Source organism: Panthera tigris, chromosome D2 (assembly GCF_018350195.1).
Source record: "Panthera tigris isolate Pti1 chromosome D2, P.tigris_Pti1_mat1.1, whole genome shotgun sequence".
NCBI lineage: Eukaryota > Metazoa > Chordata > Mammalia > Carnivora > Felidae > Panthera > Panthera tigris.
The window spans coordinates 24,453,211-24,471,095 of NC_056670.1; the positions used below are offsets into that span (position 1 = coordinate 24,453,211).

Below are 17,885 nucleotides of genomic sequence, written 5' to 3' on the forward strand. Positions count from 1 at the left end.
ATTTTATACCTATGTCTGTCTCTCTCCTTACTCTCTGGACTTCCTGACCAAAGTTTTCTTTCAGGTTAGTCTTGGTTATATCTGCAAAACTTTAAATTACGTGATCAGAAATAAAGTACAATGAGTATTAGGTCATTTTCTTTCTGAGAGTTTTCCCAAAATTAGCCTATTTTTTGAAAAATATAAATGCTCTTCCCATGATTTTCCTCAGTAAGATTCAATAATTAGCAGGATGTATGTTCTACTGCACACACAAAAAAAGCACTATCTTGGAGATAGGAGTTTGGGGTTCCATTTCCATTGTGCTAGTTAAATTGAAAATAAATGTAAACAAATCAACTAACATAATTACTCTAACACCCCCCCCCCCACTTTTTTTTCTTGCTGGGAAATAGAGGACATTAAACTGACTAATGATAACACCATAACAAGAGACTTTTATAAAGTGTTTTACATATGATATATGCTTGTATGGTAAAGAATTAACCTGATCCAAAGAGGAGTCTGGCCTCTACCCTGGGCTACTGGGAGGGGACCTCTATGCATCTGGAATGTCTTGCTTAATAGGCATGTCTATCTGTCTAGAGGCTTTGGCCACTGGACAGTCTAACAATCTGATATGTGATGGGAGCTCTGGGATACACGGTATCAGCTGTGACCTCCAGAGAAGTGATAACTAAAGGTATAAGACTAACCCGGGAGGGGCTGAAGACTAAAGGTCAGTCATGTGGACAGTATGTGATCAAGCCCCAATAAAAACAATGAACACAAAAGGCTTGATTTGAGCCTTCCTGGTTGGCATTATTCTGCATGGTGCCACACACTGTGGCTAAAAAAAGGGAATACTGTCGATGACTCAATAGGAGATGAACCCGGAGCTTTATGTTTGAACTCCTACTGGACTTTGTACCCTAGGACTCTTCTCTTGACAGATTTAAATTTGTATTCCTTGTCTGTAACAAACTGTGGTGTGAGCATAGCAATTTTCAGTCAGCTCTGTGAGTTTTTCTAGCAAATTATCAAACCTGAAGGTAGTTTTGGGAAACCCTTGAACTTGCAATGGTGTCAGAAGTGAGGGCAGTCTTGTGGAGGTGGTTTTCTCAAATTGTATGGATTGCTAAATTCACTGCAGTTGGTATCAGCAAGACAGATGCTAACCTGCTGAACTGTGTGGTTTGGGAAGAAAAAGAATGAGAAGGTAGGAAATGACAAACCTTTTATTTCTGGGTGGCCACAGGGCCAATCCATGGTATGAAACTACAACTCTACTGTGATCACTTACCAGAGGTGAAATTTACCAACGGAACTTAGAGATGGTGGATCTAACTCCTAAGGAGTTAGCTCATTAGATACATTTAAAAAAATGCAAAATTTTAAAAATGAGCTAACTATACAATCTCTTAATTATTGCTATATTTAATAGCTAAAGAGAAAGTAAGGGAGAGTGTTGGGGAAGATCCTGATGCTGAGCCAAGCCTGGGTTTGGCCAGATCCAGCTATAACCACTAGCCACAGATCCATTTCTGCAGAGAAAAGTTATGCTGAAATAACAGATAATAAAGATTTGTAGGAGAACAGGGAAAGAGAAGAGTCAAGAGACTCATCCTGGCTGAGTGAAAATCTTTAAATCATTTTAAAGAAATGAGATGACTGAAGCAGACACTGAGGACTGTCAAAACAAAGATCTTATTGCAGCACTCTCAGAGTTTAGGAGAGGAGGCCCTGATAGTCTCCCCAACATTAACAAGAGCTAAACAGATCTGCTTTATTCACTCTAAGTTTGGAAAAATCTTAAAAACCAGAAAGGGGGAAGATGACTATACGAAACTTAACTTCAAATTTCCTGAGCTGATGTTTCTACAATCTAATCAAGATTAGAGATAAGAATGCCTGAGACCCCTGGCTAAGCCCCAGCTGGGATCCAAAGATCAGAGGCATTAAGTAAGTAAAATAAGACCAAAAAAAGATGATTCTGGGACTCCTTGCTATGGGAGCCCCAAGCACTAAGTATATAAATCTAATGGAGGCTACAGGTAGATTAAGGGGATACAGAAATATAAAGGTTGATAGGATTAAGGTAAAAGTTTAGATGAAAACTGGAGTGTCTGAACAGACTTTACGTAAAGTGGTTGCATCTCCTTTACCTGAAAGTATTACAAAAATTATTTATTATGTCTGGGGAAGGTTTCTCCTACTTAGTACTATAAAACAGATGGCATATAAAGCCATTTTAAGGGCAGTTGGTTAAGAGTGAACCAAAGAGAATGCTCTAAACCACACAAGTTAATTTCAAACAGTATAGAAAAGTTAGACAAATTCTTTGTACAATAGCTCTGTGAACAGGACTTTTAAGTGCCAGTATCATTTGGCTCTTATTTTTCAGGCTACATCAATTATAAAGGATACCATTTGGAATAGAATCTCTGGGTACTGGTCCTATTGGGCTACTGGATTATGTGGTATACAATGTCTGACAAACTGACCACAAAATAACTTGATTAAATGCTAAAGAAGTTCCCTGTTTATAACAGAAAACATAGCAGTGGCATATCCAACATGCTACAGTATACTATGCACAAACCCATATCGTTTTTGTCGGTGGAAAGCTATTACACGGAATACAAAAAATAAAAAACAAACAAACAAACAACAATGGGTTTCTCATGAGATTAAAGCAATAAGCATCACATGGTGGGTCTGAAACCCCCTGGGAAACACCTCCATCCTGAGACAAGGAAGAAAGAAGGCCTATGGGAGGCTTTATGGCACACTCTAATTTACATCTAGGTGTGATTACCACTCATCTAATCCTAGTATGGGGGACTCAACATTTTAGAGTAAAAAACTCCATTAGAGTTTAGAGTTTAGAGTAACTACTCCATTGGTAATGAAATGCATGGTAAATTAAACAACACAGGCACACAAAACAGAAAAGGACTTTAGAAGGTATTGCTACTGATCTAGGCATTGTAGGACAAGATGAATTTGCTTTTAATGAGGAGTGGCACTCAGAAGATAAAGACCTACTAACTAGAATAAGCAGATTAGAAGGAGTTCTCTTCTAAGACGAAAGCAAGGGAGGAGAATCAGTCTATGAAGATAATGCGGCTGTAGTGAAATGGTTCAGGCAGACTCAGCAAATAAGGCTAGGAATGAACATTGGGAAAGAACTGTGTACTCTGACCTAAAAGGGCCCCTGGACTGATTTAATATAGATGCGGGCTAAAGTAGCCATGGGACAATGGCCCTCCATCTTAGCTGCTAAGGCTCAAGGGGCACAACTAAGAGGATCTTATGGACCTCCAAACCTATGGAAGTTCTTCTGGGGTACTTGTAATATACATAAATGTACTATGACTGCCATTGCCCCCATGAAACAACCAAAATAAGGCATACCCTTCGGTATAACCTAACAGGGGCAGGAATTATTCTGAACACTACTTGAATCCTCCCCGTATGAGAGAGGTGGGCCCTACTATATACAACACACAGTCAAAACCAGTCTTAGTACAAGCTTGTGAACTGAGACAGAGTGAACTGGCTTTGTTCCAATCTGACTTGGGACCCAGAAACAATGGAATAAGGGCCAACTGTAACTAAGACAATGGTATATGGGCAAGAGTCAATTTTGTTGAGGAGACAAATTTCTCTGCAATTTATTCTGTAATGAAACTGAAAATCATTCTCTAATGAAACTAAAAATAATACTGATGATAATCATATGTATCAGGAGATTGAGTAAAAAGCCTTCTCGGGATACAATGCTGATAGAAAAAGAATGGCCTGAGGAAAAACTACATCTAGCTGGCCATCAGCTAATTTCTATGCTAAATAAGTTTATCAAGTTATAAATTTATCGTAAGTTACAAACAGCAGTAAATCACAGAAGTAAATGGGTAAGTTAGTACAAGAATATGAAAATGTATGAAATGGCTTTATAAGTCAGATCAACTATTTATTTATATCTATCCCTACTCCACACTAGCTCCTCCAAATGTTGAGCATATTCATAATGTTGCTAGTGCTATGACCATCACATAAATGCTATTTATAAGTATATTTATAAGTATAGATATCCAGACAAATATGATTGTTTTGCTGTAAGAGAGCACAGGCCAAAGACTAGCCTGTACGGTGAAGAAGCATCCCTTCCCAAAGAGAGATCTGGCCTAGATGTCAGCTACTGAGAGGTGATCTCTAGCCACCTGGAATGTCCCGCTTGGTAAGAGTCTTGGTTTGCCTACTAAACAGTCTAACAATGTGATTTCTGATAGGCCCTTTGGGCATTTCAGTATCATCAGCTCCAACTTCCAGAGGAAGTTGTAACTATAGGTATCAATCCGATGTCCAGGAAAAAATAGAGACTAAAGCTCAGGTATGCAGACAGTATATAAACTAAGCTCCATTAAAAACTGTGAACAGCAAAAGCATGGGTGGGCTTCTCTGGTTGGTAAAAGTCAGAATATTGTTGCACATTGTGGCTGGAAGGACATAATACTCTCTGTGACTTCATAACCCCCCCGTTGTGAACCCCTCCTATTCCCTGTGGCCTATGCATCTCTTCTACTGGTGGGTTTTAATCTTCATCCTTTCTCTGCAATAAACTGTAGGCACTAGTATCACAGTTTTCACTGAGTTCTAGGAGTCCTTCTAGTGAACTATCAACCCTGAGAGTGGGACAGGGAAACCCTCAAACTTACAATTGGTGTAAGAGAAGGTGGTTTTCTGGGGATTCCCCTAAAGCTGTACAGTTGACAAAACTCACTGTAGTGCTATACTAAGGCTTTTATTTATATATTTTGTTGCTTAACCTTCACAACAACGTTATATAGTAGGTGCTACTATTAAGAATACAGTGAAGACAGAATAAATAACTCAAGATCATCCTGATATATACAAATATGTGTGTGTGTGTGTGTGTGTGTGTGTGTGTGTGTGTGTATATAAGTTTACTTATTTATTTTGAGAGAGTGAACATGAGCAGGGGAAGGCAGAGAAAGAGAGACAGAGAGAGAGAGAGACAGAGAGAGAGATACAGAGAGAGAGAGAGACAGAGAGAGAGAATCCCAAGCAGGCTCCACACCATTAGCAGAGCCCAACATGGAGCTCAAACCCACAAATCGTGAGATCATGACCTGAGCTGATATCAAGAGTTGGACGCTTAACTGACTCAGCCACCCAGGAGCCCAAATTCATCCTGTTATTAGCCACAAATGGCACAGTAGGAATTTGAACAAGGAAATGCAACATGAAGACTTGCATTCTTAGTATATTACACTGCCTTCCTAAGATGACTGCTAAGGTTCTCTTTTTCAGCAACTACATTCTCTAAATCTATGACTAGAAGATCTCTAAAGTTACATCAAGCCATGTAAATCTATGAGTAAGCAGTAATTCAGACAGAGTTAAAAACAAACCTTAAATAAGCTTCATTATATTTTGTCATTGTTTGAACTGTTATTTTTATTAGAAAGTTTTAATTCTTTGTACTAATAAAGAAAAAATATTAAAAAAACTATATTAACAAAATTTATTTATTTTTTTAATGTTTATTTTTGACAGAGAGAGAGAGAGACAGACAGACAGACAGACAGAGCATGAGTTCAGGAGGGGCAGAGAGAGAGAGAGGGAGACACAGAATTCAAAGCAGGCTCCAGGCTCTGAGCTGTCAGCACAGAGCCCAACGCGGGGCTCAAATTCACAGACCACAAGATCATGACCTGAGCTGAAGTCGGACGCTCAACTGACTGAGCCACCCAGGCACTCCTATATTAACAAAATTTAAAAAGCAAATGTCAAAGTATATTAACAGAAGACTAAAACAAATCTACTGAAAGACTTCATTTGAAGAAAATCATTTCCAAAATAAAACATATATGATAAAGTCATTATATGAAATTTCCAATTTCTTGGGAAATAATAGCTATTTCTATTGAAAAGACAAATTAGGTCAGACATAATCCCACTCTTTCAAACAATTATTTTAAATACTTTATATTATTTTATAAGTGATTTTGACACTGCTATAATCAAGATGTTTTTTACTTGAATGTTATTTGTCTACACTTCTCTGAAGTATTCATAATTCTAATTTTTAAAAGCTGCATAATATTTGATTAATTTCAAAATATTCACTAATTTTTGGGCTCTGAAGTTGTCTCCTTTTTTCACAGGACTACAATGAACATCTTTCTGCATGTAACATTCTGGCTTTCAGTTTTGTATGTGCAGGCCTAGCACACTATCTGGCTCACATAAAGTGGTAAACATTAACTGAATTGAATATAATTTTTACTTTTTAAGTTTATTTCTTTTTGAGAGAGAGAGAGAGAGAGAGAGAGAGAGAGAGAGAGCGCGCGCGCACGTGTGTGTACACACACAAGCAGGGAAGGGGCAGAGGTAGACAGAAGGAGAGAGAAAATCCCAAGCAGGTCCTATGCTGTCAGTGCAGAGCCCAACCTGGAGCTTGATCTCACGAACTGGAAGATCATGACGACCTGAGCCGAAATCAAGAGTTGGATACTTAACTGACTGAGCCACCCAAGCACATCTATAATTATTACTTAAAAAATTTTTTTTTGTTAGAATAATTTCCTAAGAGTAGAATTAATGAATCAAAGAGTATGAACTTCCTTATGGTTCTTACAATATACTGTTCCCCAAAATAATGTAATTTGTGACCCACAAGAAAAGGTAAGCGTGCTCATTCACTGCAGTCTTTCTCAACATTAGCTTTTATCATTTAAAAAATGTGATACTTTACTACACTTAATTTGATCTCATAAAATGCTTTACCTTGCAGAGAAATAATAATCATGAAGGTATAAGGTCTTTATTACCATTTCATCATTTACCAAAGCACAAAGAACTGTAAAACTACTCATTCTAAATCTGGAAACTCAATTATCAATATGCAAATATTCTTTAAATGAATTTATTTCAAAGTTCAATTCATAGTTGGAGTATGGCATAGCTTCACATTTCAGTAAACTTTGGTTGAGGTCCTAATCTAAAAACCAAGTTTGGCAATGTAACAGCCAGATGTAATGGTATTTTGTCCCAAAGAGCAGTTAATTCTGTTCTACGTTGAGAGGGTTTCTTTCAGAACAGAAAACAACTGAAAAGTACTTTCACCAAGCAAATAATATAAGTTCTTTCCCTCTACATCTTGAAAATAACCTATTTTGGGTAATTTTACATCACCTCCTCTCCTCCATAACAATTTAAAATCTCATACTTGTATTTGATTAGAATGAGGGTATCTATTATAAACATTTTTATTATTTGTCTTTGACTACTTGCCATGTTTAAAATTGGTTAGTTGCATATTTTTGCCACAACTGGCTGATTATGCTTTCCTGTCAATTTTTATCTGAGTATAAAGTAATAGCCAGAAAACTTGCTATAAGTCCCAGTAAAATTCTTTTTCACTAGCTGGGGTAGAATAAGTTCATCACTTTAAAATGAGCACTTACTAAGATGGATAAGGCACTGTGCTAGATGTCTAGGAATGATTCACAGATGACTAAGACATGATTCCTGTCCTCAAAGAACTTACAATCTAGTAGGGAAAGACAGACATGCAAACAAATAGGTATAATACAAAGCAGAAGTGCTAGCTGTTAAAACAGAGGTACAAACAAAGTTCTACAGGAACACAGGATGGTGAGATTAATTCTGGTTGGGGTGATCTGGAAGGCTGAGCCAGAAGAAAAGTAGTAGAAAACTCTGCCCCTTAGAAAATGCAGCAGTGTTACAGCCCAGCTGGGTTAGGGTCGAAGCCCCACTCCCCACAGAAGGTTTTCCTAAAGGAGATGGAGCCAGGGCCCTAATCCAGTTAGGTAGGTTATTCGCTGATTTCAATTATGAATGCCAACACTTTCTTTCCCTGGTGCAGATAAATGTGATTTCATGAATATCTTACTTTATTTTTAAAAATGAAATTTAACAATGTATTAAGTAACTTACATAAAAATGTAAGATATTTTGGCTTTCATCATCAGAATAGCCTCAGGTGGTACCCTGATCATAGAGGACCAAGCCAAAACAAAACAAAAAAAGATACCACTTCAGCAGGTTTATAGGCGGTGGGTACTCCAATACATGTTTTGCTATTGATACACTGAGAGGAAAGATGCAGAGACAATTCCAGAGAATTGGTATCATACTATCCCATATTTTGTTGACTTTAATTTTTAAATTTTTACTTTTTTTCAATTTTTTAAAAATTTAAAATAAACTTTAGAAAAGGCTAATAAGACAACAGGGGTTTTTTTTTTTGTGTGTGTCATGTCATGACTTCAAGAACCAGCAGGTACATTGCCAGTTTCTACTGATTTCTTAGAGTAAGTAGGCAAGATAATATAACCAATATATAATATTTAACAGGTACCACACGAGGGGTGAAACAACTACAAAGAAGATAATACAAACATATGTTTCAGTACAAAAGAACATGAAATCAAGTATCATGTACACAGAATCAGAAACATTAAATCTGTAGAGAATTAAAGACAATTCTGGCTGTTTAATTCCACGGCTATCTCATGTATCCCTCAAATTTCTCAAATTTGTAGATACAGCATTTTATTCTACCAAATGAATTTAAAAACTCTGAATTCATAACTGCTGCTTATAGATATCCTTAAATAAGCCTCATTTGAATGAACAGTAGAGAAACAATAATCTCAGTTACATGTACTAAAACATAAAGGAGTGTTTGCAGAAGGCTATGAAACTTAAAATGATTGTCTAAAGTATACCAAGCACTCTCATTTCAATGACTTATTCTATAAATTTTGACAACCTCCTGAAATAAAGAAAGAAAACAGGAAGAAAAGAAGGAAAACACATCCTGACTATCTAAATTAAGGAAGATATCTCATTATAGACTTTCTTTAAATATAAACATACAATTCAAAAAGACTTGCTAAAATTAGCCGAGCAAACCATGAAACAAATACAAAAAGGGTTATAGTATCTCTAATAATATAAAGAAAGCTTAGAACAAATATTAGAAAGACACAAAATCCTAATAATATTTGAAAAAACACAATCACAAAAATACAAGTTGCTAATAAATATGAAAAAGTATTCATCCATTAAAGAAATGCAAATTAAAATAATAAAATAGTATTTTAAAATATGAAATTAGTAGATATAAAAATTATAATATTCAATTCTGCACTCAAGTTGTAAAAATCCTTTTTTAAATGTTTGGGTTTTTAAAACAAGATGGTCTGAAGCAAGTAATCAGTGTTTGTGGGTGCAGGGGTGAGTTGGGGGGGTCAGGATTGGGGTGAGATGAAACACTCATACATTGGGGACTATGGCAGTAAGTGCACCTTTTAAACAATCTGTGAAGAGTATCAGGAGATTTCTGTATCTTTTTTTCAAGTTCATACCCTCTGACCAGTAATTCTACTGCTATGAATCTAAATTTTTAAAATAATCAGAGAAGCAAACAAAGATTTACATATTTATCACAATAATATTTATCAGTTACTTATAATCACAAAAAGATTAGGAACAATACCAAACATTAGGGAAATGGATCATTTTAGAATGAAATATTATGCAGCCATTAAAAACTGTTACAACTGCTACCTGTGACAGAAATGTATAGAATCAAATATCAAGTAAAAAAAAGCAGGATCTACAATTTTAATACACACTTAGCTAAAACTATGATTAGAAAGCAGAGATTTTATATCCTGCTGTTTATTAGTTTTAATATGCAGGAGGGCGCATACCATCTTTATTATTTAGGATTTTCTGTATATAAGATCACATCATCTGCAAACAAATAACTTTACTTTTCCTTTCCAAGTTAGATGCCTTTTTGTTCTTTTTCTTGTCTACCTGCTCTGGCTAGAATTTCCAATGCTATGTTGAACAGAAAAGTGTCATCCTGGTCTTATTCCCCATCTTAGAGGAAAAGCTTGCAGTCTTTCATAACTGAGTATGATGCTCGCTAAGTAGAAGGATTTAAAATCGGCACATAAAAAAGAATTGTTTCCATACTCTAATAATGAACTATGTGAAAACAAAATTATCAAATCGACTCCACTTATGACAGCATCACAAAAAGAGTAAATTACTTAGGAATTGACCACATAAGTCAAAGACTCGTACAGTAAAAACTATAAAACACTGCTAAAAGAATTTAAAGAAAACACAGAGAAAACACATCTTGTGGTCATGGATTGAAAGGCTTATTGCTGTTAAGATGTCAATAATACCCAAAGTAATCTATAAGTTCAGCGCAATCTATATCAAAATTCCAAAGTTTCTGGCTGAAGAAGCATCCATCCTGAAACTCATATGGAATCTCAAGGGAAACCAAGTAGCCAAAATAGTCTTGAAAAAAAAACAAAGGTGGAATACTCACAATTCCTGATTTCAAAACTTACTACAAAGCTATACAGTAATCAAAACAGTACGGTACTGGCATAAAGACAGATATACAGACTGATGGGACTACAACAGAGAGCCCAGAAATAAACTCTTGCATATATGATCAAATAATTTTTGCACAAGGTGCCAAGACTATTCAAAGGAAAAAGGAAAGTCTTTTCAATAAATAAAAATAGGAAAACTGGATATCAACAAACAAATGAAAGAAGTTGAACACTCACCTAAAACCATAAGTAAAAATTAGCTCCGAATGGATCAAAGAACTACATGTAAAACCTAAAATAGTGAAACTCCTAGAAGAAAACATACAAGAAAAGATTCACAATGTTGGATTTGGACATGATTGCTTGGATATGACACCAAGACAGAGGTGACCAAAAAAAAAAAAAAAAAGACAAACTGAACTGGACCTTATGACTATTTAAGAAAAACTGTGCATCAAAAGACAATGTCTACAGAGTAAAAGGCCAATCCACAAAATGGAAGAAAACGTTTGCAGATCCCATCTGACAAGGGATTAATATTCAGAACATACAGAGAATTCCTAAAACTAAACATAAAACCAACCTGATTCAAAAATGGGCAAAATTTACATAGATATTTCTCCGAGGAAGATAAACAAATACCATATAAGCACAAGAAAAGATGCTCAGTATCATTAATCATTAGATAAATGTAATCAAAACCCCAAGAAGGTACCACCCATTAGGATGGCTATTATCAAAAATTAAAACCAGCAAGTATTGCCAAGAATGTAAAATAGTACAGCTGCTGTGGAAAACAGTATGGCAGTGCCTCAAAAAATTTAAAAACAGAATTACCATATGATCCAGCAATTCCACTTCTTCAGCAATTCCAAAAGAATTGAAAGCATGGTCTCAATGAGATGTATGTACACCCATATGCATAGCACCATTATTCACAATAGCTGAGAGATGGAAGCAACCTAAGGGTCCCTCAACAGACAGATGAATAAATAAAATGTGGTACATACATACAATGAAATATTATTCAGCCTTACAAATGAAGGAAATTCTGAAAAGGCTACAACATAAATGAACCGTGCAAACATCATGCTAAGTGAAATAAGCCAGTCACAAAAAGACAAATACTGTATGATTCCGGTTATACTGAAGTACTTTGAGTACTCAAAATCATAGAGACTGAAACGAAGATGATAGTTGCCAGGAGCTGGGAAGAAGAAGGAATGGGGAGTTGCTGTTTAATGGGTACAGAGTTTCAGTTCTGTAAGATGGAATAAGTTCTATAGATGGATGATTGTACATACAACACAGTGAATGTATTCAATGCCACTGAACTTTTATACTTAAAAATGATTAGGGTGGAAAATTTTACATTAAGCATATTTTACCACAATTTAAAAAAATTCATTAATTCTATGGTGCAAAAAGAACAGGGAAATACTTTATAAGAAAATATGTCAAAGAAGTAAGCTGGCTATTATTTGGTAATGAAAACAGAATGATTATTATGATTTTCTATTTTATACCATTTAGCATTTTCCAAATTTTTAAATAATGTGCAGGGTTTTTTGCATAAGAAAAAAATGAACTGAATTTTAAAAAGAGGCCTCATGATTAATTACTTATGTGAGGTTAAAAGGTTTTCAAAAGAGGCGCCTGAGTGGCTCTGTGGCTGTGTCTGACTTCAGCTCAGGTCATAATCTCATGGTTCCTGGGTCCGAGCCCTGCATTGGACTGGCTGCTGTCAGAGCAGAACCGGCTTTGGATCCTCTGTCCTGCTCTTTCTGCCCCTCCCCCACTTGTGCACAAACTCTCAAAAATAAATAAACACTAAAAAAAATAGAAAATAAAAGGTTTTCAAAATAAATTTCTAAAATAGTGACAAAAACTATTTTTTAAAGTTTATTTTGAGAGAGAGAGAGAGAGCGCGCATGCATGCGCACATGAGAACAGGGGAGGGGCAGAGACAGACAGACAGAGAATCCCAAGCAGGGAGCTCAATATGGGGCTTGATCTCATGAACCACAAGATCATGACCTAAGCCAAAATCAACAGTGAGACACTTAACTGACTAAGCCAGCCAGGTGCCCCTGACAAAAATTATCATTAAACAATATTTCCTAAGATATATTTTCTCCAAAGTCAGTAATTTATGAATATACATTAGGAATTCACCTTGATTTTAATAACTGTCTCTAAGACATGGCAAAGGTTTTCTAAAGTTGTTTATTCTTTACGATACTGAAGCATACTTTTTAGTATTATTTTTACTGCTTCCTACTTTTGAGACTTTTCATACAAAATTCACATGTCAAGTTTTAACCAATTTTTTTTTTAGGTTTATTTATTTATTTACAGAGATAGAGAGTGCAAGCAGGGAAAGGGCAAAGAGAGATGGAGAGAGAGAATTCCACACAGGTCTCTACTGTCAGCATAGAGCCCAGGGATGAATCTCAGGAACCGTGAGATCATGACTTGAGCTGAAATCGAGAGTTGGACACTTAACCAACTGAGCCACCCAGGCTTCCCTTAACAAATTTTTGAATTAAAGTTTATAAAATGAACATAGGGGCGCCTGTGTGGCTTGGTCAGTTAAGTGTCCGACTTCGGCTCAGATCTTGATCTCATGGCTTGTGAGTCCGACCCCTGCGACGGGCTCTGTGCTGACAGCTCAGAGCCTGGAGCCTCTTCAGATTCTGTGTCTTTCTCTCTCTCTCTCTCTCTCTCTCTCTCTCTCTCTCTGCCCCTCCCCTGCTCACACTCTGTCTCCCTCTGTCTCTCAAAAATAAATAAACATTAAAAAAAATTCATAAAATAATAAACATGTTAGTCATGGCTTTAAAATCTTCATGTTAACAATTCAATATACTCATGCAAAAAGTATTTCTTAAAATCTTTCATAGATAAAATTATCTTCTTTGCTAGAGTATTCAAAGTATCTGGCCAAAACTATAGTTCATGGAAAACTATAGTTCATGGATATCATTTTTCATCTTTCGATATTGTAAGTATTTCCTCTTAAAAATATTATACAACTCACTTCATTCTCTCTTTCTCTCCCTACATTTTCTTTTTAACCACTTATCTCTTCAGACTTATAAGGTCTAACTAAAAGAGAAAATGTATAGGCACTACAATTATTAACAAGAAAATCCATTCTTGTAAATATTTATGTCAAAAAATATATGAAAGTATCTACCCTGATGGTAGTTATACCAAATACCTAGAATGACATTTCAATGGCTTTAAAAATATGTCAATATCAATGTAAAAACATTATTTCATTCGAACATATACAGCAAAATGGTTAAACATGATATGGTTTTTTTTCTTAATAAAATTACTTTATTTAGTTAGTATCTTTCTTTTTTGTTGTTTTTTAAGTTTATTTATGTATTTTTTAGTAATCGCTACACCCAACATGGGGCTCAAACTCACGACCCTGAGATCAAGAGTCACTTGCTCTTCTGACTGAGCCAGCCAGGTATCCTTAGTATGCTTCTTTTACAAAACTCTTCAAACTCTAGCTGAAAATATTGTGAAACCTATTATTTCTTAAATAGAACACATCCTGATATGAATTTTACCTATTACATGAACATATAATTTCACATTAAATATCTGCTATCGTCCACAAAGAATTCACTCAATTTTTACTAAATTTAACCAAGGAAAATTACATGCTACTGAATGCTTTATAAAAAGTATCCTCTTATCGTCCACATACATAGTCATTCAGCAAAACTGCTCCCCATGACACTCAAACTAGTCAACTATTTGTTAGTAAGTAACCTTTGACGCAATTTATAGATTTCTCCTAATTGGATGGAATAAACTATCTGTAGACTAAATATGCTAAAAGAGTACTAACAAAAAAGACATATAAAATTGTTTAACAAAATAAAAGCTGTATTTGGATATTTCTGCCAGATACTACAGAGCTTCTTCAGCAATAATCTATAATCACCAAGATAAATATGAAATTATATTCAGTAACTGTTCTTTTAAAACAAACAACTGAAAATGCTTAATGAAACAGGAATAGATCTTACCAATGCAGGCCACTGAATTTGTTTGCTCTTTGATCCCTGAGTCTGGCTAGGGTCGATCCTTCTGGCCCAGATTAAGTGGTATTCCACCAAGAAAGTTGAAAAATCTTCATAAACTTTAACCCACTCTCGTTTATCCCATTCAAGATCATCAAATTCCACATACACCTATAGAAAAAAAAATAATAAAACTCCCTAAGTTTGTGGATACAGAGTATGATATTTTAAAATACAAGCCATGAAGTTGAATTAAAAAAGACATCAACAAATTCATTATTTGAATTAACATTTCTCTTAAAATCATTATTTAACGAATTTTCATTAACCTCATTAGAACTCCCTACTTATTGTATATCAAGAAGTTTATTAAGAAAAGCAAATTACACAATATTAATCAGTCCAGACTGGCATCTACTAAAGACATATGAAAAGACTGTGGATACTGATGATTCTAGAAGCAGAGGTTGGGAAATAATAAATATTTTAGGCTTTGCAAATCATATGGTTGGTCTCTGTCACACCTACTTACCTCTGATTTTATAAGTACAAAAGCAGCCATAAATAATATGTAAACAAATGACTTTGGCTTTGTTCCAATAAAACATTACTTAAAAAGACAAGCAGCAGGGCCAGGATGGCTCAACATACGACAATCTATCAGTGTACTATACATTACCAGAATGAAGGAAAAATACTACATGATCATCTTGCTTGACACAGAAAAAGCATTTGACAAGCTTAATACTCTTGCATAATAAAAATACTCCAACTAGGAACAGAAAAAAACTACTCCAACACAATGATGGTAATATTGAAAAACCTACAACTAACAGCATACTGAATGGTGAAAGCCTGAAAGGTTTTCCTCTAAAATAGAAACATGAATGTTTGTATTTGGAAAACCAAAGCAGACTCTTTACATTCATTCATTCAACTCTTTCTTCTCCCATTTTCATCCTTTTTCCATTCACTACCTAAGAAGATGTCTTCATAGAGCTGTCTTCTCTACCACATTATGACTTTTGTTGGAGGCATTCTTGGTCTTACCCTTCTTCCACCCATCTTCTGCTCCCTTATATGTGAAGTGTTTCACTTCCTCCTCGTTTAAATCCTGTTTGTTCTTCAGACCTCACCCAAGTTCTTCCGGAATGTTTATAACCCCCACTTTGACTCAAACTTACTTTTGAACTCCTACAAGCACTTATTTTTCATATAGTTTATATTAGTGTATAATCAAATTCTGCCCTATATTCAAATAAAATGAGATTATTATTATATTATGGGTGCAAACTCACTGAGGGTTCAGCTGTTACAGTGCCCAGAACAGCGCTGCATACATGCGAAGTACTTAATAATATTAAATATCTCCTGACTCTTGCAATCATTGACTTTTAAACATGGACACAAACTGGTGTATGTTTGATTTTGAGGTCTTTGTGTTGCTGCTCATTAGGAAGCTAGTTAGACATGCTTACCTGTTACAACTGGGAAAAAGGAATACTGTTCAAGGACTTAACATCTATTCCTAGTTATCTATGCCAAGTCAGAGCAGGAGCCCAACAAGAAAGAAGCCAACAAAACTGGTGGCTTCTTCTAAAAACACATCCTAAGGGGTTGAGCTGAGGTCCACCTGGTGCTACGCAGAAGTTTTAAACTATATACCAATATCTCTATCACCTGAAATCTTGCAAGAGTCTTGTAATTAATTACTGAATTGTGGTATAAATGAGTTCTTGGAAACTACAGAAAATTGGGGCGCCTGAGTGGCTCAATCAGTTAAGCATCTGACTCTTGATACTGGCTCAGGTTGAGATCTCAAGGTTATGGGATTGAGACCTGCACTGTGCTCCATACTGACAATGCAGAGCCTGCTTGGGATTCTCTGTCTCCCTCTCTCTCTGCCCCTCCCCCTCTTGTTCTCTCTCTCTCAAAATAAATAAATAAACATTAAAAAAACATTGCCGAAAACTACAGAAAACTGAAGCAGAAACAATGCTCAGGGAAACCTGGGTAGTATCTTTGCTTTCCCCACATGGGCAATAATATGGTCTTGTTGACAAAATATTTCCATCAAAAACCTAAAGAGCCATGGTTTTAAACATTTCCATATCTAAAGGGCATAAATTCAATGTAAATTCTTCCAGATGCAAAGTCTTTGATATAAAATTAAAATTTTCAGCATGGAGTGAACTTTCTAAACTCATAGTTTATCTTGCATGGACAGTATCACAGACTTTTGGGAATCTGCTAGGACCCTGGGGACAAAAGGAAATGAAATTCTTTTCCTTTGCTGTGTAGCCAACTTACCTTCATATTATCAGGACAGTGAGGCGTTTGAATGTCAATACATACATAGATAGACAGACACTAATAAGCTAGTCTATTATTGTTACATGGATTCTGGCAAAATACATGAGACCCCCTAGGACTTTATTACTTAAAGCAAAACCTACTTATTACTTAAAGCAAAATCCAGTGTGCTGCTTGTGCTGGCTCCTCATGCCTCCCGAGACCCATGGAAAGGTTGCCAAGCACCAAAGGATGAACACCTGTGCACACAGAGAGTTGTGCCATAGGAGAGGAATGCTGATCATGTGAGTGTGTGTATGTGTGTGGGGAGGGGAGAGTTCCCCCTTTTATATTTTAGTTTTCATTTTGAGAGAGTGTTGCATGCATATGTGAGGGGGGAGGGCAGAGAGAGAGGGAGAGGGAGTGAGGGGGAGGGAGGGAGAGGGGGAGGGAGAGGGGGAGAGAGAGGGAGAGGGGGAGGGAGAGGGAGAGAGAGAGAGGGAGGGAGAGAGGGAGGGAGAGAGAGAGGGAGGGAGAGAGGGAGGGAGAGAGAGAGGGAGGGAGAGAGGGAGGGAGAGAGAGAGGGAGGGAGAGAGGGAGAGAGGGAGGGAGGGAGGGAGAGAGAGAGAGAGGGAGGGAGAGAGAGAGAGAGGGAGGGAGAGAGAGAGAGAGGGAGGGAGAGGGAGAGAGAGAGAGAGGGAGGGAGAGAGAGAGAGAGGGAGGGAGAGAGAGAGAGAGAGAGAGAGGGAGGGAGAGAGAGAGGGAGGGAGAGAATCTCAAGCAGGCTCTGTGCTGTCAGTGCAGGGCCCAACATGGGGCTTGAACTTACAAACCATGAGATCATGAGCTGGAATGAAGAGTCAGACGCTTAACCAACTGAGCCACCCAGGCATCCCTAAGGAAGAAAAGTTTTTTTAAATAGGCTTCACACCCAGTATGGAGCCCAATGCAGTGCCCAATGCATGGCTTGGACTCACAACCCTGGGATCAAGTTCTGAGCTGAGATCAAGAGTCTGAGGTTTGACTGATTGAGCCACCCAGGCACTCCCCCACCCCAGCTTTTATAATAAGTAGAAGCAAGCCTGCTATTGAAGTTATTACCTCACCCTTCATTGCTGCTCACAACTCTAAGAAATGGCCCTGGTAA

General features: G+C 36.6%; 1 protein-coding gene across 7 annotated transcripts in view; it reads right to left on the minus strand.

The window, feature by feature from the left end:
- Positions 1-17,885, minus strand: part of JMJD1C (jumonji domain containing 1C) — a 263,036-nt gene that overhangs the window by 181,858 nt on the left and 63,293 nt on the right. For all 7 annotated transcript variants that reach the window (XM_042961155.1, XM_042961150.1, XM_042961151.1 and 4 more), the window contains one exon: positions 14,453-14,617. In XM_042961155.1, the coding sequence (XP_042817089.1) occupies positions 14,453-14,617 (165 nt within the window). The remainder of the gene's footprint in view (positions 1-14,452; positions 14,618-17,885) is intronic.